At 38.3% G+C, this 22,582-nt stretch overlaps 1 protein-coding gene across 4 annotated transcripts in view; it reads left to right on the forward strand.

Annotated features, from left to right (window-relative positions):
* The window catches only part of uhrf2 (ubiquitin like with PHD and ring finger domains 2), a 160,906-nt gene that overhangs the window by 67,026 nt on the left and 71,298 nt on the right, over positions 1 to 22,582 (forward strand). For all 4 annotated transcript variants that reach the window (XM_088629438.1, XM_088629441.1, XM_088629442.1 and 1 more), the window contains one exon: positions 801 to 1,087. In XM_088629438.1, the coding sequence (XP_088485564.1) occupies positions 801 to 1,087 (287 nt within the window). The remainder of the gene's footprint in view (positions 1 to 800; positions 1,088 to 22,582) is intronic.

The following is a 22,582-nucleotide window of genomic DNA, read 5'->3' on the forward strand; positions in this document are numbered from 1 at the left end:
CATTATGGAATGCAAAGAAAACTGACTAAACCTGGCCTTTTTCTTGGAGTGACCTAAGCTTTGAATTAAGGCCTTTTTAAAGGTTACCTGATCAGGCATTGTTCCACCTGGACTTCGTTGGGTAAAAGAGCACCTAACGAGCTTTCATGTGATTGGCAAGTTGCAATGCCTCACTGCACAAGCTGTATTGCTGGTCAGAGGGCTTAAAACAAATTGACAACTTTTTGTGAAAGTACATAAGCTGCAACTATAGTATTCTCATTCCAGAAAATTTTGCGTTTCTATTTTGCATGAGTACATATTTTTTGGTATAGCTTCTTATATGTTTTTGGTATATGTAGTTTTTCATCCAGTTTCAGGTTGGGTTAATTGGTATTACCCCTGTCTTGCAAGTTTTGTACCCTTTTCGGATGTAATCCATATATAAATGTCATTTTATTATTTAATTACTGTCTTCCAGTAAGGAAATGGAGTCATAGAAACAATGATAGGAATAATATTTTAATAATGCTCATTTTTTTATACCTTGTGTGCCTACTGCTCAGAATGAGTGACAATAAAGAATTAGTTTGTACCTTTGAGTTACAAAGGAGAACATAAGTCAAAACCAAACAATTGGATCCCCTTGTGTAAAAAAATGTTAAGGTGATAACAAATTAAAGTAATCAGACATTTTTACTGGCTTTTCCCAGTAAAATGGGCAAGTTTTTTTGTTAGGGTATAATTGACAGAGGGTCTTTGAAACATGTGTGGAGTTTAAAAGCAGTGGTTTTAACACAGGACTTTTTTGTTTCTTGCAGATAAATGAGCTCGTGGACTGCAGGGATGTTAGTATAGGTGCCTGGTTTGAAGCAAGTATAGAGAACGTGACCAGAGCCACAAAAGGACAAAATGGCAAGGCCACAGGCAAAAGTGGGAAGATGAGCAAAAGGACTAATGGCAAGCTGGACCAAAACCATTCTTCCCATGGCAGTAATGGAAACAGTAATGGAAACTCTGCGTTTAACTTGGACACTGCACCTTCCACATCTTACATGGACTGCTTGAACAGTGAGGAGGATGTTACTTATCATATCAAATATGACGAGTAAGTGCCATTGGGAGGGGAGTAATGTATCAGCCTTTTGAAGGAGCCCTGTGTGCCATAGATTCAGGATGTCATTGAGGAATATATTCAGGCCTTTTCTTGATTTTTCCTTAAATTGGCTCTGTTTTGCATGTTTTCCTCAGTTGATTCATGGAAAGGTATGTAAGTTGTTGGCGCAGGGTGTCATCAGTCATGTATGCTGGCAAGCCCTTTGACCGGAAAGGTAAGTGATTCTGTATGAGATAAAGCAAAGCAAATTTTGATGGTTCTATGAACATTTTTATCAGTGGGCAATGTCAATCAGACGGTTATCAAAATAATCAGACTATTATGGTGGCCAAACACCATAATAGTCTTTTTTAAATCCAACAATGAAGAGGAGAATAAGCATAAATTGATATATGTAAAAATGGATAAGTATGCTCTGCCCTGAAAAAATGCAGGAGAGGACACTTTTTATGGCTACTCCACAGCTCTTGCCTCCCTTAAGCATCTCCCTTGTTAACCTTGTCTCACCCACCTGGGTGTTCAGTTGTGTGTTTTTCTCATTAGCCTGTTCATATGATTTCAATCTTCTTCTTCTTCTTTTTCACAGCCTTAGTCCCAGACTGTCCTGGGGTCAGCTGCTTTGGTTGCTCTTCTCCATTTGTCTCTGTCGAGCACATCTTCCTCACTCATTTCACATACCTCCATATCTTTTCTCACACAATCTATCCATCTCTTTCTAGGCCTGCCTCTTCCTCTGTTACCTTCCACCTCAAATTCCATTACCCTCTTTGTTACTTCCTCAACGTCCCTCCTCATGATATGTCCATACCACCGTAACCTCGCCTCTCGCATCTTCTCAACCACATCCACCACCCTACATCGTCTACGGATTTCTTCATTTCTGATCTTATCCTTCATTGAAATCTGCAGAATCCATCTCAACATCCTCATTTCAGTTCTTCTCATCAAGTTCTCTTCCCTCTTTCCAACTGCCAAGCATTCAGCTCCATATAGTAGTACAGGTCTAATCACAGTCTTGTACATTTTGCACTTTAACTTTCTGGGAATTTTCCTGTCACAGATTATTCCAGTTATTTCTCTCCACTTGTTCCATCCAGCTTTCACTCTTTGTTTTACTGCCTCCAGTGTTTCTCCTCCCTTTACCAGTTTTGATCCAAGGTATTTAAAGTCATCAACTTGTTTCAGTTTTCCTCCATTTGTCTCCTCAACATTGGTCATAGTATTTCTTCTTCTCTCCATTACCATTATTTCAGATTTTTCTGCATTCATTTTCAGTCCACCCTTTTCCAGACTCCTCTGCCATTTGAACACTTTCTCCTGTAGTTCTACTTCTGAGTCTGCCATCAGTGCCACATCATCAGCAAAGATGAGTTCCCAAGGCACTTCTGTTCTTACCTCCTCTGTCAGTGTGTCAATAATGTTTATGAAAAGGAAAGGACTTAGTGCTGATCCTTGGTGTACTCCAACTGTGATTTCAAACTCTTTTGTCTCTCCCTGTTGTGTTATCATCTTCGTAGTTGCATCTCTATAGGTTGCTTGAACTAACTTCACCATGCTTTCTGGTACTCCTTTCTTCCTCAAGCACCAATACACCACCTCTCTGGGCACACGGTCATATGCCTTCTCCAAGTCCAGAAAGGCCACATACAGCTTTTTCCCTTTCTCTAGTGTCTTCTCCTGTAACTGTCTCATCACAAAAATGGCATCTGTTGTGCTTTTCCCCGCTGAGAATCCAAATTGTGAGTTGTGGATCCTGATTATCTTCCTGAGTCTCTTGTCCAGAATTTTTTCCAGGATTTTCAATCCATGTTCCAGAAGTTTTATTCCTCTATAGTTTTTACACTCCATTGGGTCTCCTTTCTCCTTGTAGATGGTAACCATACTGCTTTTTGTCCATTCTTCTGGAATTCTCTCTTCCTTTGCAATATTGTTTAGCAATCTCGTCAGCCACTGAATCCCCTCTTCATCGAGGTTCTTAAAGTGTTCTGCTGCTATTCCTGATGGTCCAGTTGCTTTGCCCACTTTCATCTCTTTGATAGCTTCTGTCACTTCCTTTACTGAAATTTCTTGGATTGGTCCACACACTACGTCTGCCTCCACTAGGTTCTCCCTCTCATTTTCTACATTTAACAGATTTTTGAAGTACTCCAGCCATCTTTGCTTGATCTGTTCTTCTTTAATCAAGACTCTGCCTTCTCCATCCTTGAGTACCGCCACCCGGATAATATCTTTTTTCTGTCTCGCTCTATGTTTAGCAATCTTGTAGATTTGGTCCTCTCCTTCCTTTGTTTCAAGTTTCTCATACCATTCTTTCCAGGCTCTTTCCTTTGCTCTTGCTACACTTCTTTTTGCTACCTTCTTTAGTCTCTTATATTCTTGTAATTCTCCAGTGCCATCTTTCAGTGCCTTGTATGCTTTTTTCTTTTCCTTCAGTGTTTCCTGAACTTCCATATCCCACCACCACTCTTCATTTTCCCTCGGTCTGCCTCCTCTTGTCTTTCCACAAACCCTGGTAGCAGCCTCTTCTAGGATGTGGCTCATCTCAGTCCACTCTTCTTCAACTGAAGGCTCCTCTGTTTCCTCTGTGTTGTTTTTCATTTCTTTCACCAGCCTGTTGAAATCTACTTTGTTTTCTCTCAGTTTCCACACTTTTGTTCGTGCTGGGTGTTTCCTCTGCCTTATTCTTCGCTCCTTCAATATTGTGATGTCCATCACCAGTAGCCTGTGTTGTCTGGTAACAGCCTCATAGGGCAGGACATTAGCATCTTGGACTTTCGCTCTATCAATTCTTCTCACTAATATGTAATCTATTTGGGTATCATGGCCTCCACCCCTGTATGTCACCTTTTGCTCATAATTCTTCGTGAACCCTGTGTTCACTGCAAACAATTCAAGAGCTTGGAGTGTTTCTAGTAGCCTTCCTCCTTCTTCATTTCTCTCTCCTAGCCCTCTCTGACCATGTTCATCTGGATAATCTGGGCATTTCTCTCCTAAATGTGCATTGAAGTCTCCTCCAATTACCACCATTTCATTTCCTGGGATTCTGCTAACCACTTCTTCGAGATCTTCCAAAAAGCTATCCTTTTCCTCCTGTGGTCTTCCTACCTGTGGTGCATATACAGAGATGATATTCCATAACCCACTCTCAAAAGCCACCTGTACATTGATAATCCTGTCTGAGTGTCTAACCACCCTCACTATCTTGTCTGCTAGGTCTTTGCACACTATCACACCCACTCCATTCATTTTGGTGCTCTTTCCAGCATATAGAATCTTGTATCCCTCTCCTAGGTGTCTTGAGCTGTTTCCTTTCCACTTGGTTTCTTGCACACACAAGATCTCCACTTTTCTCCTTGCCATAGTTTCAACCAGTTCATATGATTTCAATGATATCTTTCATTCAATTATATTGTTATTTATATTATTTGTGTAGCAATAAGTTAATTATATCATATTCTATTGCCAAATAATTCAAGATGAAGATATCTTATTTCTATTATATTATAAGGTTATAGAAAAAAACAATCAGACATAGAGAATCATCTGTATAGCATTAGGTTTCTAGAGGATAGTCAATGGTGTTTTAGAAAGCGCAGATCTTTTCAACTAACTTCCATTAGCAGTATGGAGCATACAATAGTAAGATTTTCAGAAGCCTTTTGATAATTTTAAGGATTAATTCTCAAATTGCAGGTGGTAGGCATTCAAGGTAGTACAGAACTGGTTATGTATAGAGAGCATAGAGTGCCTGTGTGAGTGCACAGGGATCTGTAGTTCAACCACTTCTCTTCTTAATTACTGTCAGTTATCTGGAGTTATGAAGCAGGTACACTAGTCAAGTTTGCAAATTATCCCAAAACAGTAAGATTTTTACAACTGTAGAACCGGCAAAGGATATTCAAAAAGATACAGAAAAATATTCAAGACTGGTCACTGGTCATAACAGATGACACATAATTTTAATTTAATTCACATACTGGAAGCAGAAACATAAACTACAAATATAAGATGGTAAACATTTTATAAAGAAGCTAAGTATGATAAAGACTGAGGTGTTTATGCTAAAGCATTATTTTAATGTTCTAAACAATGGGGTAGCCAACTTGGACACCCAGGTTAATTAAGCAATTAAGGATCAATTCAATATTTAATTTGTTGGAAAGTACTAAGTCCCTTACTGGCATGAAAGAATCAAGGTTGTCTCCTGGGTTAGAAAATTAGTAAGAATTACATAAAAAAGGCAAACTTAATGTAAAGACGTATAAATTGTAGGTTACAATCGCTGTTAAAATGTTAAAGTGCAATAAGACCTCTTTTAGAATGTTGCATTCATCTAGGTTGCCACTTTATAATAAAGATGTTGCTCTGGAATCAGTCCAGAGAACGTACTGATAGCCAACAAGGAAGGATATTTACATAATTACTGCAAAACATCTTACATTGAATTTGATTTAAAGGTCAAATGGACACCTTACAAGAAAGTTTAGAACCATCATCTAATATGATTTAACACTCTCTGGTCCTCTTTATGTTTTAACATTCTGAAGTTGAAATTGAAAAGGTCAGCAAATGTGTATCTTGCTGGGAGAGCACCTCAGATGTTTCCTACCCCTGTTGGTAGGTGAGTTTGTGCTTAACACAAATATCGTGGGATGAGTATATAAGAGGGTGTATTCTTTCATATTTTTGAAAATGTAAATGTAAAATACATTCTGAAATGTGTCCTTTAGTCCTAGAAGATTAGAACCTAAGAGAGGTTAAAAACGAGAGGGGGCCATTGGCCTATAAAGCACATTTATAAGTGAGTAGTTAATTCAAGGATTTGAAGTCATCCAAGGATCTTATCTAGCCATTTCTTCAAGGAACCCAGAATATCAGCTTCACCAACATGGCTGGGTAGCTTGTTCCGTACTCCCGAAACCCTTTAAATGCGCTTCCACATAGTTTTCACTTAAGCTCTCTGGTTTATATTTCACTGTTCCATCTGAACAGTGTAAAGCTGTGTTCCTGTATAAAAGCTTAAAAGTTTTCTGATATCAAGTAAAAAAACTGAGATTGTGTTCTGCCAAAAATAGAATATTTTCAATTGTAAGTGTCCTGAGGAAATGTTTATTATGGAATATTGTAGTAATATATTCTAATTTTATTAAAATATTCCAGAATAATAGGGGTGAATTGTCAACAGGCAGTGCATACCACCCAGCTGCAACCTCTCTCACTTTCTATGAGTCAGTCATTCTGACATTTAAACCTAAATAGACAACACATGAAAATCCTTTCAACTTGAGGCTGAAGCTCCATTCAATTAAAGTTATATTTATTTTTTAAACAATATTATTTAATTATATTAGTTTTTGGTGATGTTTGAATTGTTTATGGTGTTTGATAATCTGGTTGTATGTGACATCTTTAATGTAAAGTAGGAATATCTTGTCCTAACTCCTACTGTTAACTGTAATCACACCATTCTGCAGCAGAAGCTACTGGAATTATATTGGAACAATTTCAGAATATAAGTGTAAGCATTCCTACCTATCCGTAGCAAGAGGTTCATTAACACTATGATCTATTCATGTCTTATTTTCCTTGACCAACAATATGATAATGATTATGCTGAAATTTGGTGATAATAAGTAACCCATCTTTATATAAACTATAAATCTTAAAGTGTGTTTTGCTGTTGTTATTATTAAAATACACATTAAAATGTGATTTAGATTATTTCGAAATGTGTGATTTTTAGTATTTTCAAATTCTCAGTAGCCGAGAGAAGACAACGGACATCTAGCATGCATCTAAAATCTGGGTGGAAGATGATTAATCTGTATTTTATGACATTGCCCGTCTTTAACATGCAAAAATAGAGTATGTTTCAGAAACTTACTTTTTTCTTCCAAAAATCATGAGTATTTTATGTATAAAATATATGTGTGTGGAAGAAAACAAGTAATAGGTTTTTTCCATGCTGAAAAGAAGAGAGAAAACACAACGTTTCGGCCATGGAGCCTTCTTCAGGTGTGAGAGAGACAAGGCAGTAGGCAAAGGTTATGTAGTGGGAGAACAAAGGCTGGGAGGGAGGAGGGGTGAGAGGAGGGAGGAGGGGTTAGAGGCGGGAGCAGGGGACAGAAAGAGAGGCCAATCCAGATGTGTGAAGTCAGAATGGGTGCAGAGAGGTGTGAAATGAAACTTCCAATGAGTGGAGAAAATTTAGTAGAATAGTAGTCTGTTGTTAAGAGAAGGGGGAAGGTGTGATCCTACCTTCAGGATAAGCTTGGTTTCGGTAGTCTTTCTGATGTATGAGTTCGGAAAACCATCTTTGAGAACACAGACGGAGAGATTAGAGTGGTCGTGGCCCTCAGAGGTGAAATGAGAAACAATGGGCTTGGAGAGATCTTTAATCTTCACAGCCCTGACGTGTTCTCTGGAGCGGTCTCCAAGTCTCCTTCCTGTTTCTCCAATGTAGAGAGAAACTGGGCACTTACTGCAAGAGATACAGTAAATAAGGTTGCTGGAGGTACTAGATGCCATCTGGGTGATCCGGAATTGTCCTGAGGGACCTTGAATGAGTGTGGTGTTGGATGTGTACTTACAGGTGATACAGCGAGCTCTGTTGCAAGGGAAATTGTGTGGATAGTTGCTGAGGGCGGTCAAGGGAGCTGTGAACAAGAAGGTTGCACAGATTAGGTGGTCAGCGATATGAGATGATGGGGTGGTCAGGAAAGGGGCCCCAATGGAGGGATCATCCTGTAGGATGGAAAAGTTGTCGTTAATAGTCCTGGGGATAGGAAGTGTTTTGGGGTGGTAGGGAAGCACCAAAGGAATGCAGTTATTACAGCGGGAGTTCCTGATTTACTTGATGGTCCGAGGGATGTTTTTGGCTCGTGCAAGGGCCCTGTCAATAACACTGCTGGGGTATCCTCTGTTGATGAAAAAGGAGTACATTTTAAGGGCTTGGTTCTCGAAGTCGATGTCATCGCTGCATAGTCATCGTAGCCGAAGGAACTGTGAAAAAACGGAGAGAGTTTTTAGTATGTTTGGGGTGAAATGAGCTATACAAGAGATAGCTGTGTGAATTTGTTTGTAATAAACCGAAGTGGAGAGTAGGGGGTAGCTGATGGAGAAGTTGATGTCTAGAAATGAAAGAGTAGTGGAAGATATGTTAACTGTATATTTGAGGGACGGGTGGAAGTTGGTGAAATGGTGCTGGAAGCACTCAAGCTGATCGTTGGAGCATGTGGCGGCACTGACGCAGTCATCAATATATCGCTTGTAGAGGTTAGGGACATAGCCAGTGTAGGAAGCGAAGAAGCGTTCTTCTACTCAGCCAACAAAGATATTGGCATAGCTGGGTCCCATTCTGGTGCCCATGGCAACTCCACTCACCCAGGTCGATGACATCGACTTCGAGAACCAAGCCCTCAAAATGTACTCCTTTTTCATCAACAGAGGATACACCAGCACTGTTATTGACAGGGCCCTTGACCGAGCCAAAAACACCCCTCTGACCATCAACCCAATCAGGAACTCCCACCGTAACAACCCCATTCCTTTGGTGCTTCCCTACCACCCTAACACACTTCCTACCCCCAGGACTATTAACGACAACTTTTCCATCCTACAGGATGATCCCTCCATTGGGGCCCTCTTTTCTGACCGCCCCATCATCTCATATCGCCAATCACCTAATCTGTGCAACCTTCTTGTTCACAGCTCCCTTGACCGCCCTCAGCAACCACCCACACCAGGTACTTTCCCTTGCAACAGAGCTCGCTGTATCACCTGTAAGTACACATCCAACACCACACTCATTCAAGGCCCCTCAGGACAATTCCGGATCACCCAGATGGCATCTTGTACCTCCAGCAACCTTATTTACTGTATCTCTTGCAGTAAATGCCCAGTTTCTCTCTACATTGGAGAAACAGGAAGGAGACTTGGAGACCGCTTCAGAGAACACGTCAGGGCTGTGAAGATTAAAGATCTCTCCAAGGCCATTGTTTCTCATTTCATCTCTGATGGCCATGACCACTCTAATCTCTCCTTCTGTGTTCTCAAAGATGGTTTTCTGATCTCATACATCAGAAAGACTACTGAAACCAAACTTATCCTGAAGCTAGGATCACACCTTCCCCCTTCTCTTAACAACAGACTACTATTCAACTAAATTTTCTCCATTCATTGGAAGTTTCATTTCACACCTCTCAAGAACTATTCTGACTTCACACATCTTGACTGGCCTCTGCTCCCGCCTCTAACCCCTCCTCCCTCTCAGCCTTTGTTCTCCCACTACATTACCTTTGCCTACTGCCTTGTCTCTCTCACACCTGAAGAAGGCTCCACGGCCGAAACGTTGTGTCTTATCTAGCCATATCTTCAAGGAACCGAGAATATAAGCTTCACCAACATGGCTTGGTAGCTTGTTCCATGCTCCCAAAAGCCTTCAGATAAAGAAGTTTCTCCTGTTTTCAGTTTTAGATGCGCTTCAACATAGTTTTTACTGCAGCCCTCTGGTGTTACACCATGCCTCCAGAGGACTCGTCAAATATTTAATGCTGCTTCACACTCTCCCCTGTGCTCAGTATTAGGGTTTTTTCCTGGTTAGAGCTACTTCGATTCTCGCGATTACTTACTACTGTACTTGGTTTTTGGCTCCCTGATCCTGGTTTGTTCTCCTACTACGTCTCCTGGTTTTGGTTTTGGTACTTTGATTCTTGTTCTGGTTTCGACTCTCTGCTTCCTCACAGCTTACGGCCTTGTTTCTGGCTTTTGTACTTTTGCACCGGTTTGTCTACCTTCAGCTTTCGGACCTCGAATTGTTCTATCGACTACGCCTCTGGAGATCACCCTGGTTTTTTCCATAGGGTCCTCACTACTAATTCCTAATATCTGGTTTATGTTTCACTGTTCCTTTTGAACAGTGTAAAGCAATGTTCCTGTATAAAAGCTTAAAAGTTTTCTGATACAAATAAAAAAGCTGAGATTGTGTTCTGCCAAAAATTGAATATTTTCAAGTGTAAGTGTCCATTTGACCTTTAAATCAAATTCAGTGGAAGATGTTTTGCTGCCATTATTTTAATATCCTTCCTTGTTGGCTAACAGTACGTTCTCTGGTCTGATTCCAGAGCACCATCTTTATTGTGAAGTGGCAACTTTATAATAAATAATCTTTAGCAAGTTTGCATGTAACAGAACTCATTGACAGCGGTAGGAAAGAATGGAAGCAGTCTGGAATGCTGGAGGCAATCTTGGTTGGGCAGACCAGCATATATACTATATTCTAAAGCTGTTCTGTACTGTGAGCTGAGGGTTATACATTTCCATTGTGCCCAAAAAAGTAGGTGGTCTGGAGATAGAGCCAAGCACAGGATAGGTGCCTGAAAATTCCTAGAACTTCAACATTGGAGTGTTTTGTTGAAATAGAAGAATATGTTGTATATATAGTAGTGAAACCAGTCAGACATACTTGACATATAGATCTTCTGGTGAGGCTCAGCTTATGCATATACAGTGGATATCAAAAGTATTCACCCTGCTTGGAGTTCACATTTTATTGTGTTAGAATATGGAATAATAAAGTATTTAATTTTTGCCATTGATGAACATACTATATAATGTCAAATTGAAAACAAATTGAATTACAAATATAAAACAGAGAAGCGTAAGTATTCATTAGTCAATATTTGGTAGAGGCACCATTGACAGATATTACAAAATTATAGGCACGGGTCTCCTTGGATATGCTTTGCACATCTGGATACTGGACACTGCAGTTTCTGTCCATTCTTCTTTTCAAATTGCTCAAGCTCCCTCAAGTTGGGTGGCAATCATTGGTGAACAGCAATTTTCAACACCCACTGCAGATTCTTGATTGGAGTGAGGTCCAAGCTTTGACTGGGCCACTGTAGAACATTGAGATTTTTGTTTTTAAGCCACTCCAGGTTGTATATTTTTGGTAATTTTCTGCTGGAAGATTAATCTTCTTGCAAGTCCCAGGTCTCTTGCAGACTGCAGCAAGTCTTCCTACAGGATTTCTCTGTACTTTGCTGCAATCATCTGCCGAGCCCTAATGTAGCAAAGCATCCCCATATCATGATGGCTTCATGATGGCTTCATGATAGCTTCATGATAGGCATGGTGTTCGCAGGATAAGGTGCCATTCTTCACTGGCGCCAAACATAGTGCTTAGTGTTGAGACCAAAAAGGTCATGTTTGGTCTCACCAGACCATACAACAATATACCACTTCTTCCACTTCCACTTGGTCTCACTTACTCTCCCACATGCCTTCTGACAAATTGCAGTGTAGACCTGTTGTGAGTTTTTTTCAACAATGGCTTTTGTTTTGCCACTCTCCCAAGTCCAGATTAGTAAAGCACCTGGGCAGTTGTTGCTCTATGCACAGTTTCACCCATCTCAGCTGTGGAGGACTAGATTCTTTAGCATTGTCTCTTGGTGGCCTCCCTGATTAGTGTCCTTTACAGTTTCACAGATTCACAGTTGTCATATTTTTACCATTTCTTTATAATGGACTTTACTGGGCTTTGATATTGTGTGCCTTGGAAATTTTCTAATACTCTATCCCTAATCAGTGTTTTTGAATAACCCTATCCTAGTTTTGCTTTGAATATTTCTTCATGTTGTTGATTTTGTTGGGAGCTGTACCAATCAATTAAATAGGTGTATTTAATCTCATGTAAAACACCTTAATTACCACAGGTTGATTCCATTCAACTAATTATGTGACTTCTAAAAGGAATTGGTTGCACAGAGCCTATTTAGGTCCAGTGCCTCATACCAAAGGACAATACTTATGCAATCTGTTATTTCCTCTTTTATATTTATTATTAATTTAGGCAGATCTGTAGACTTTTGTTTTCACTTTGACATTATACAATGTTTTGTGTCAGTCAATGACAAAAAGTCTAAGGGGGGTGGGTACTTTTTATGGCCACTGTATGTTCTTTCTTTACTTCTGATGTTATTCAGAGACTGAGGAAAAACTTGAATATTTATTACTAGGTACATATCTCTGTCAGTTTTTAGCACAAAACCCCCAAAAAACTTTAGGTTTTTGTCTTTGGAAATGAGTAATCCACAAACCTTTGAAGGGGCCTTTACTTTACTTACAAGACATTATGTATTAAAATGTAAATTCCTGACACAGAGGTAAGAGGTAATATGAAAGTAAGCCCCAGCACAGAGCAGACAGAAATATACAGTATCTGATGGTATGGATTTCAGTAACCTGAGTAGCATAGTTCTTCATCACTCATTCAGAAGGATGATAAGTTGTCACTAAAATTAAAGTGAAAAGTGGACTGTTTAATAAGATGTGAGATTTTCATTTTAATATGGAATGGATATGTAACTGAATGTTTCTTTTTAGAGTACCAAAAAGATCTCTTAAAGATAATGGCCATGAAGTAATAATTTATTAAATTATTCCATGTATTTGTATATTGCCTTTAACCCTAAAGGAAAACGGAACGCTTTATTGGAAGGGACTAAGTTTATCGAACATTAAATGTAGCACCCATCTGGTTGATGTGTGACAGCCATTTCTACGCCAGCTGCCCAAGTGCACAGCATATTGTTTAGTTTATCAATTGAATGAAGGGGGAAATTCTGGTCCGATTCTGTAAGTCAAAAGTCGAATTTAGCAAGCACATTGGGGTTTTCTTCCTTATGAAGAACACTGTAGTACCTTCTGTTATGAACAGTACCATAGGAACTTTCATAATTAATTACTTAGGACTTCAGCTTAATATATCATCTGAGGTAGTTGAAAGTGAAAATGAAGTAGAAAGGTACACATTTTGTGTCCATTACAGTACCTTCTGCCACAAAATCTCTTAACAGCTGGTTCTGCAATCTGTTTTTCCTATTCTTCATGGGCTCTCTAGTTAACATGAAAAATAATAAAAAACAACAGTGCTGAACACATGTAATATGGTTGGTGACCAATACATGCAAGCAGAAGATGAGTGTATGTAATTTAAATTGTTTCTTTTATATTGTAATCAGGCAGGATCTAAATAATAGGTCGTGTTAGATTCAATAAATAACATAATAACTTTATTAGTTATTACAACAACAGTATTTTTTGTAAAAAATGTATTTACCTCTTGTGCCTCCTGGCAAGTGTTATAAAGACATTATAAGTGGTATTCATCAGAAAAAGAGCCATGACCAGACCTGCCCCTACCCGAAAACTAAGGATAAGGTAGCCAAAGAAACGTTCTTTCCTGACAGGCTAGGACTACAAATATGATGCTCACCTATGAAAATTCACTTTTCACAACCTTTAGCATTACAAAATGTATCCATTTACTACATGGACTGTTTCAACAGTCCACTTCTCTTCTTTCCAAATTCCAAATCTATAAAATGTAAATAAGTTGATACTCTAAAGACTACATCCAACATTATGTTTAAAGAAAGCTTTTGAATAAAATTATATGATATTATTATAATAATTATAATTGCTTACACTTATATAGTGCTTTTCTGGACAATCCACTCAAAGCGCTTTACAGGTAATGGGGACTCCCCTCCACCACCACCAATGTGGAGCATCCACCTGGATGATGCGATGGCAGCCATAGTGCGCCAGAACACTCACCACACAACAGCTATCAGTAGGGAGGAGAGCAGAGTAATGAAGCCAATTCATAGATGGGGATTATTAGGAGGCCATGATTGGTAAGGGCCAATGGGAAATTTGGCCAGGACGCCGGGGTAAGACCCCTACTCTTTTCGAGAAATGCCCTGGGATTTTTAATGATAACGGAGAGTCAGGACCTCGGTTTTATGTCTCATCCAAAGGATGGCACCTGTTTACAGTATAGTGTCCCCGTCACTATACTGGGGTATTAGGACCCACATGGACCACAGGGTGAACGCCCCCTGCTGGCCCCACTAACACCTCTTCCAGCAGCAACCTTAGTTTTTCCCAGGAGGTCTCTCATCCAGGTACTGACCAGGCTCACACCTGCTTAGCTTCAGAGGGTTGCCAGTTGTGATTTGCAGAAAGATATGGCTGCTGGCTGTGTTAGAAGATAAACATTTAACACTGACACAAATAAGAAGGGTTTTCCCTCACCAAACTTCAATATTGCAAATATTAAATAATTGTTACAGAGAAAAATGAAATTGATTAAATTAAAATTCTGTAAGATCTTCCTTCACACATTTTCTGTTCATTCACTGTACAGTATACTGTACTAACAATAATACAAATACTTAATTTTGAAATATTGTCAAAAATACCAAACCAGAAAACTATGCATACAATTAGTAACTAGTATTTAAATGCCATTTTGCATTTTTCTTCCATCATTTGTTAGCGATTTGTGTCTGTTATCAATGTATGCAAATACAATTTTCACAATTCATCCAGAAGTTTATGCCCTTCAAAAAGTCATAATTCTTGCTGTACCAGCTCTTGTTCATTCTCGTTTACCTCAACACATAATTATGTATTCAAGCATGGCAGCATTAATCTTTATTGCAAAGATGACATTATCAATTAGAACATCTGCCATATTAGTTCTGGTCTTTTTGCATACTGTGTACTTTACCCCCTTCTCATGATCTCCTGCTGTTTTGGTAAGCATTTTTTAAATTCTGCCCTTGTTGCGGTCGGTATAAGACATTGGTACTTTCATTACATGCCAAAATCTCATTAATCTTATGTTTCATTTTTACATATATTAAAATGCAGAATTTTTTAGGTAGAATGTTGTGCAGAGACGGTGCAGCTACATGGCAATATACAGTTGTGAGAAAAGGTTTGTGAACCCTGGAATGATCTGGATTTCTGCATGAATGGCTCCTAAAATGTGATCTGATCTTCATGTAAGTCATAATAATAAATAAAGACAGTCTTATTTAACAAACAACACACACAACATTTTACATTGTCATATCTTTATTGAACAAATGGTTTAAACGATCAAGGTCATTGATGGAAAAGGTATGTGAACCTCTAGGATAATGACATCTTGGAAAAAAGGTAATTGGAGTGAAGTATTCCAATCAATTAGTCAGGTGTTCCAATCAATTCAGGTGTGGGTTTGACCTGCCCTGCCATGTAAAAAATTACACAATTTTGGTACCTGCTCTTCACAACAGAATTCTGTTGAAGTGCAATATGGCCTGATCAAAAGAGATTTCAGAGGACCTTAGAAGAAGAGTTGGTGAAGCTCATAAGACTGGAAAGTGTTACAAAAGACTTGGGCCTCCATCAGTCCACAGTCAGGCAGATAGTTTGCAAATGGAAGAAATTCAGCACCGTTGCTACTCTCCCTAGGAGTGGGCGTCCAACAGTAATCAGTGAAAAGGCACACCGTACAATCCTCGAACAGGTGACAAAGAACCCTAGGGTGAGAGCTAAGGATCTGCAGGCATCTCTTGCATTTGATAACGTCTGGGTTCATGAGTCTACCATAAGAAAAACACTGAACAAGAGTGGTGTTCATGGGAGGTTACGACGGAGGAAACCTCTGCTCTCCAAAAAAAACATTGCTGCCCATCTCAAGTTTGCTAAAGACCACCTGGATGTTCCACAGCACAACTGCAACAATGTTCTGTGATCAGATGAGACAAAAGTTGAAAGTTTTGGTAAATGTACACAGCGTTATGTTTGGAGAAAACAAAACACAGCATAGCAGCAACAAAACCTTATCCCAACTGTGAAGCATGGTGGAGGGAGTATAATGGTGTGGGGCTGCTGTGCTGCCTCAGGGCCTGGATGGCTTGCAATCACTGAGGGACCAATGAATTCCAAGTTGTATCAGGAAATTCTACAGCAGAATGTTAGGGCATCTGTCTGATCTAAAACTCGAAAGAGGTTGGGTCATGGAACGTGATGATGATCCAAAACACAGGAGTAAATTAACAGCAGAGTGGCTCAAACAGAATAATTTTTCATATTTTAGAATGGTTAAGTCAGAGTCCTGTCCTCAGTCCCATTAAAATTCTGTGGCATGATCTGAAGCAGGCTGTTCAAGCAAGACATCCCAAAAATATACATGAGCTGAAACAGTGTTGTATAGAGGAATGGGCCAAAATACCCCTAAAAGCTGCACAGGTCTGATCAGCAGCTACAGAAAGCGTTTGGTTGAGGTTATTGCCAATAAAGGAGGTTCCACTAGTTACTAAATATAAGGGTTCACATACCATGAATGACCTTGTATGTTTAAACCATTTGATCAATAAAGATATGGCAATGTAAAATGTTGTGTGTGTTGTTTGTTAGATAAGACTATCTTTATTTATTATTATGAGTTAGATGAAGATCAGATCACATTTTAACAGCATTCATGCAGAAATCCATATAATTCCTATGGGTTCGCAAGCTTTTAACCATATGCGTGCATCATACAAGCAACACTGAAGGTAACCCAACTTAAATCCTGATTGGTTAAACTATAGGCCAGAAGCCGATTATCTAAATTGAACATTTTTAGACTGTTTTAGGGCTTGGGCAGAGATGATTCTACTAAATGCTTACAAAACAATTATGACATAATGTCTAATTGCAGAAGATTCCCAAGCAGAAATTAAGATTTAAATTAACAGATTTTATATCTTCATTTTTAAATTACTTAACTTATCAGTTTATCCTTCAAGGGGCCAGAAAAATGACACACCACCTCAGCATGACTGTGTTTCATGTGTGTTTCCTGTATTATTCTGTGTTCACTTGGTCTAGGGTCCTACTTAAAGCATCTGACCGGTGGTCAATCCTATCTCTTTGACACAGCAGATGAATTCAAAATATTTGTCTCAAAGCTGTAGGAATTTGTTAGACACTTGAAATGGTACCTTTTTCCTTATCCCAGACTGAATTGTTTTGTAGATAACTCTTTTACTATGGCAAACACTGCACTTCACTACAAAACAGAAACTCTGATTCAGTGAAACACTGAAGTATTAAATTTTACTGCAATTTGTGTAGCAGATCCTCCTAACTGTGTAGTGTGTTGTGGAGGACCTACAAAAAAACTTACCGTTTATTACAGGGATCTATGTTAAATGGCTAAGGCTGGACCAACGTTGATGTAAATAACCTGGCCAGCTCTAGCATGGTCCCTATATTACATGCCTTTCCTATTTCCCTTACAGTGGCTCATCCTGTTTGGCCATGGACCCTTCATGAACATCGATGCTAGGGCCCCAGCAATAGCAGAAGTTGATTTGTTCTTGCAAAACCTGTAGCTCTCTGTACCACCTAGATATCAGGTTGAACCTTAACCTTAATTTTTAGCAATTGAGACTTAATCTGATGTATCCTAGTTTGAACAGACAATCTCTTTTGTATGTTAGCCTCTTTTATTGAGAAAAATCAGTATAATGTAGTATGTTTTTTGCTTTTGTCCTGTCAAAGACAGAACATAAGACCTATGGTGTTCTGTTTTTCTCAGCCAGTTCTGTTGAAATATTTTTTTTTGTTTATATGCCCTAGATTGAACCTGTTCTTATTTTTCAATCATTTGGACTTACACTAATATATAATTTTTGTGTGACTTAACATTTGTGGCAGTATGGTGTTGCAATGCAGTTTTGACCTTTGTGAAGCTTAAACTGTTGGAATTTTTGGAATATGCACTTGTTACTGGGGGAAATACTATGCTTTTTAACCCAGAACTGACGTCTTCTTTTCCAGTTATGCATTCTTCCCTATACCTTGAAATGCTTGTCAAAAGTTATAAATGTATGTTATTGGTGACTGAGAAATACTGGTGTTAATAGATTTTTTTACTCAATGCAGGAGCAGAAATCTCCTTAGATGGTAATAAACCTGAGATGTTGCCTGCAGTGTAGGATCAAGGTAGCGCTTCACTACTAAATTATGTTATTTTTCTTTGCAACTAGAGCTGTTCAAAGAGATCAAAATAATCTCTAATTTGGTTTTGTGAAAAAAAAAAACTAAAGACCCACTAGAATACTAGAGCTATAAGCTTTTTTTGGTATTAAACTCAGATATGAAAAGGCTCTTTTTAAGCACTTGGTGCTAACTATTGTTTCATGACCTGACAAGCTTTTTGAAAGAGCTGTTTGTTTCCTGTATTTACAGTAAAGTATCTTTTAAGAAGGAGATTTTCCACATTTAGGAAGAGGCCTCTCATTAATTAACCTTTTGTGCAGTTTTTTATTTAGGTGTAGGGGATGCATTTGAGCTCCTGAAATAGAACTGCCTTTTGCCTTTTGGCTATTCTAGATCACTTTGGTTTTGTATATTATTATATCAATATAATTTCTACCCAATAGTCTTGAAGTTTGTGTTCAGAATAGGGGATTGATGTCCCCTCAATTAGCACCAGACATAGGTGATAAGTCTGTCCTTTATCACCATTATTGTTTGCTTTCTTGTTAGAACCACTGTCTATGACTTTACCTGTTCATCCCGGTCATATAGAAATGTTTATACTCTTTGACCTGAACTTATTTGCTCTATGGGTTATTTTATTTCATATGTCTCTGATTCTGCTCTTCCTGCTTACATCTTTCCATGGGACACTGGAAACCAGTGGCAAGTCTTATTACTCAATATGACTTTCTTCTCTTCTGCTCTTCTTGTGTTTCCCAAAAGTAATAAATGTGTTATAAAAAGAAAATATGTCTTAGAATTAAATATGCTTGGTCTAGGACAGATAATACCATACATTTAGCTTATCCCAGGAATGAAAAGATAGATCAGTGAATTAAGGAAGATTCAGATATTTTTCTTTGAAGTCATCACTTAAGTAGTAGTTCAGGTGGGTAGCTGCGTCTTAAGCTGCAAAGGAACAATAGGTTTATTCCATGCTGAAAAGAGAAGAAAGAAAACAACGTTTCGGCTATGGAGACTTCTTCAGGTGTCACCTGAATAAGGCTCCACGGCCGAAACAATGTGTTTTCTTTCTTCTCTTTTCAACATGGAATAAACCTATTACTTATGACTTAAGCAGGCTCTAGTTTTAAATTAACAAGTTCCTCTTATCTGAAACATAGGGGTACATAATTCATTTAAAAGGTGCTCATTCCAAAAATGGAAAAACAGTCTGAATTATGGCTTAGTTAATATATCACATACCTGCCACAGGTGTGAGTGCATGTAGTTACCAGTGTAAAAACCTTGCAGTGTACAGTCTTATATTTTAACAGCAGTTAGCAGCTATAATATCCAACCTGATAATGTACTGTGAATGTCTGTATCTTAGCGCAGCCTGTACCTGCACCTCGTTGAGCAGATGCTGAATCAGAAGGGTCAAAAGTGAACAGATTATTTAGTTAAAAGAAAATAATTAATAAATTAAAGTTTAATTTAGAGGATTTTTCAATAGGGAAATGGGCATCTTCAGAAACCTTTCGCTGTCAGCTTTACATCTGTTTCAAAGGCTGGTTAGAAATGGGAAGTTATTTATTTTAATCACATGCAGACTTTTATTTATTAAGAGAAAGATAAGACAAATTCAAATGAGTGATAGCTTCCGCATAATCACACCTTTCTCAGATAAAGATAAATAATTTTGTCTGATATCACCTGTTATGTCTTCACTTTTTGAAATTATGTGCTCTTGGAAGAGAAACTTTACAGCTTTGGTGCATTTCAAATAGTGGATCACACTGTACTCACTACATTTACCTTATAATGAAACATTTTCTAAAAGATATATATTTTTTAAATTACAGTTGGTTACTTGTTTTATGATAAATCTGGCATGCTAATGCTGTTTTACAATTAATTTAATATTACCTCTCTACCTAAAAGGATTTCTGTTTCTTAGTAGCCATTATTTAAAAACTTATTTGTTTATCTGTAGTTCAGGTGTAATGCCAAAATATTTTTTGTCCAGTATTAAGTTTTGTCATTGGTTTTGAGCCAATATTATGATTTCAGGTGACTAATGCTAGAATGAAAAGAAGCAGAAATTGTCATCTTTCTTCATCCAACTTGATTTTCTGTGATTGGTATTTGTATACTTTTTCTGCAGTATTTACTGTGTAGTACTAAGTTAGACTGGGGACTGGTCTGTTTTTACATTTGGCTGCCATTGTGGAAACACTTACATTAATGTTGGCCTCGACAATTGGGTTCAGAACACAGCTCCCTCTGGTAATGATTTTATTCAGTGCGGTCTGACAACAGCAGATGGCCATCCAATGCAATATAGCGCATCATGTCTGTTGTTAGATGTTTAGTTGGCTCATGGTTTGTTCCATATTTCACCCACAAATCAGCTCTTTTTCCCATACATACTGTTCCCTTTTTTCTGGATTGTTATCTTCTAAACTTTCAATGCAAGGATGTTTGGTTTTTAAAGGGGAAATGTTGTGCTTCAGAATGTTATTTTTTGGTGGTGAAGTTGAAATAAGAGGGCTTTGATTTTGCTGTCATCTAAATGTCAAGACTGGTTTCGTGTTAATGGGAAGATCTTGATTAGTGAAAGACAGTCAAACCTGAACCCTGCTTGCTGCCAGCCAGTATTTGAAAATCTGCTATTTCTGATGTGGTAACATGTTAAGCTTCATGCTTTCTGAAGTAGGATTTGAAAATTGTGCATCTGCTTATTTTATTTGAAATAGAAACAATTTTAATAAAACCAACAGCAAAAGAAAATTCCACATTTATATACCCAAGGTATGTTTCTATTTCTTTATAAAAATACTCCATAATTTTTATGGAAACCATTTGTGATGCCACATGGGGTAGTTACACAACAGGGCAATTGATTAAGCAGGTCTCTGCCCAACAGAGACATCCCAACACAAGCCGTAAGGCTTAACTGTGCAGTTTATTTCCTTATGGGACTTGCTGAGGCAGAAAAGATACGGCTTTGGAAAACTGTAAAGTCTGTTGCATTTTATGTTGCATTACAATATATTTTTTAAGTTTCACAAAGTATCACATGAAAGTGATCTCCAATAACCTTTAAATGCAACCATTACATTTGTTTTCACATCAGGGAAACTATTTTCTAATAAACCAACAAATTAATTAGATAGGGCTTACCTCTATTCTTCATCTGCATGCACTATAATGTGTAAATTGAATCAATTTTTATCAACAAAATCAATCAACAAAATCAAAACACAGCACCTGTACTGTATATCAAAAGGAACAAGACAACCTCAACTTCACAGTGGTATAGTTTGGACCCAGATACAACAATGCAGTCTTTTTTTAGAAAACCATTTATCTGGCAACACAATTCAGAGATGCTCCAAAGTCCATCGATTATTTATCATTTCAACAGAATAATACAATCGCAAAAGCAAGAACTAAACCAAAATACATAAAATCCAATGCCCTTACCATATAATTGTTAAAATTTAATCTGTAAACTAGACTTAAATACAAACAAGTAAAGGTTTATTCCATGCTGAAAAGAGAAAAAAAAACCACAATGAAGCCTTCTCACCCGAAGGTTCCCAGCCAAACCATTGTGTTTCTTCACTTGCTCCTTTAAAGCCTACACATGCTGATGCAGCCACCTACTAGAACTACATAAATACAAACATACAAACTGAGAAATCCAAACATGAAATGAAAATTGAAAATGGATGATAAAAAACTGGGAGTCTTTAGAATATTTTCAAACTTATTGCCTATGGAAAGCTAATCCAATAGGCAGAAATAGATGTCACTCAGTGAATTCTGACCATGCAGAGACTTAGGGAAGGTATATTATGATTTTTTTTTATTTTTGTAATTGAAATGAAGGATTTGTTTTGGATACTTCTTTATCATGTGTGTACTGAGTAAGACATATACAAATCTGAAGGTTCAGATTTGAATCCCAAGGGTATCCCTTGACTTCAAGGCTCTAATCAGGCCTTTACTGAGTATACTTTCCAAGACAATTCAAGATTATTAAGGGTACATCCATTTCAGGTGGAAATTGCCCTGGGGTGCCAATAGGAATTTAATAGGGCTAGAATGTGGAGTCACCAAGAAAATAAAACAACAATCTGAAAGAAAACCGTAACCCTTAACTCAGCTCCTAGCTATACTCTCTAATGTCCCTCTCTAACCTATATTGTCAGGTAGGTTGACTACTTACTGTCTAAACACAAAAATGTATTTTTCAAGGTATTATATCATCTGTGTGTGGGTTACTCAAACTGCTGGAGTCCCTCCTTATACGGACTCCTCTCAACATGCTGGCATCTTCCCTCGTGTCTGGCCAGTCTGCCTCTCACTCAGAACACACACCTGCTCCTCACTCACTCCTCACACGCTGTAGCCACCAGTTTGCAGCTGGTAGCACCAGTCGACCTTATGAATGAGGTGGAGTCAGGTGCTCCTTTTTGGAACATTTTGTGCTATGTCATTTTCACAACCGACAAACAGCTAGCACTGAGGTTATTTTGTTCCAGCCAGCTAGAAATCTTTTTCCTTTCCTACATTTCTTCAGCATAAGCTTTCTGAAATTGTTATCCCGTGTTAGGAGCTAGATCTAAGAGTAAGCTTGTGTATGTACTGTTTAGCTCAATTTCT

Source organism: Lepisosteus platostomus, chromosome 4 (assembly GCF_059453375.1).
Source record: "Lepisosteus platostomus isolate fLepPlt1 chromosome 4, fLepPlt1.hap1, whole genome shotgun sequence".
Classification (NCBI taxonomy): Eukaryota; Metazoa; Chordata; class Actinopteri; order Semionotiformes; family Lepisosteidae; genus Lepisosteus; species Lepisosteus platostomus.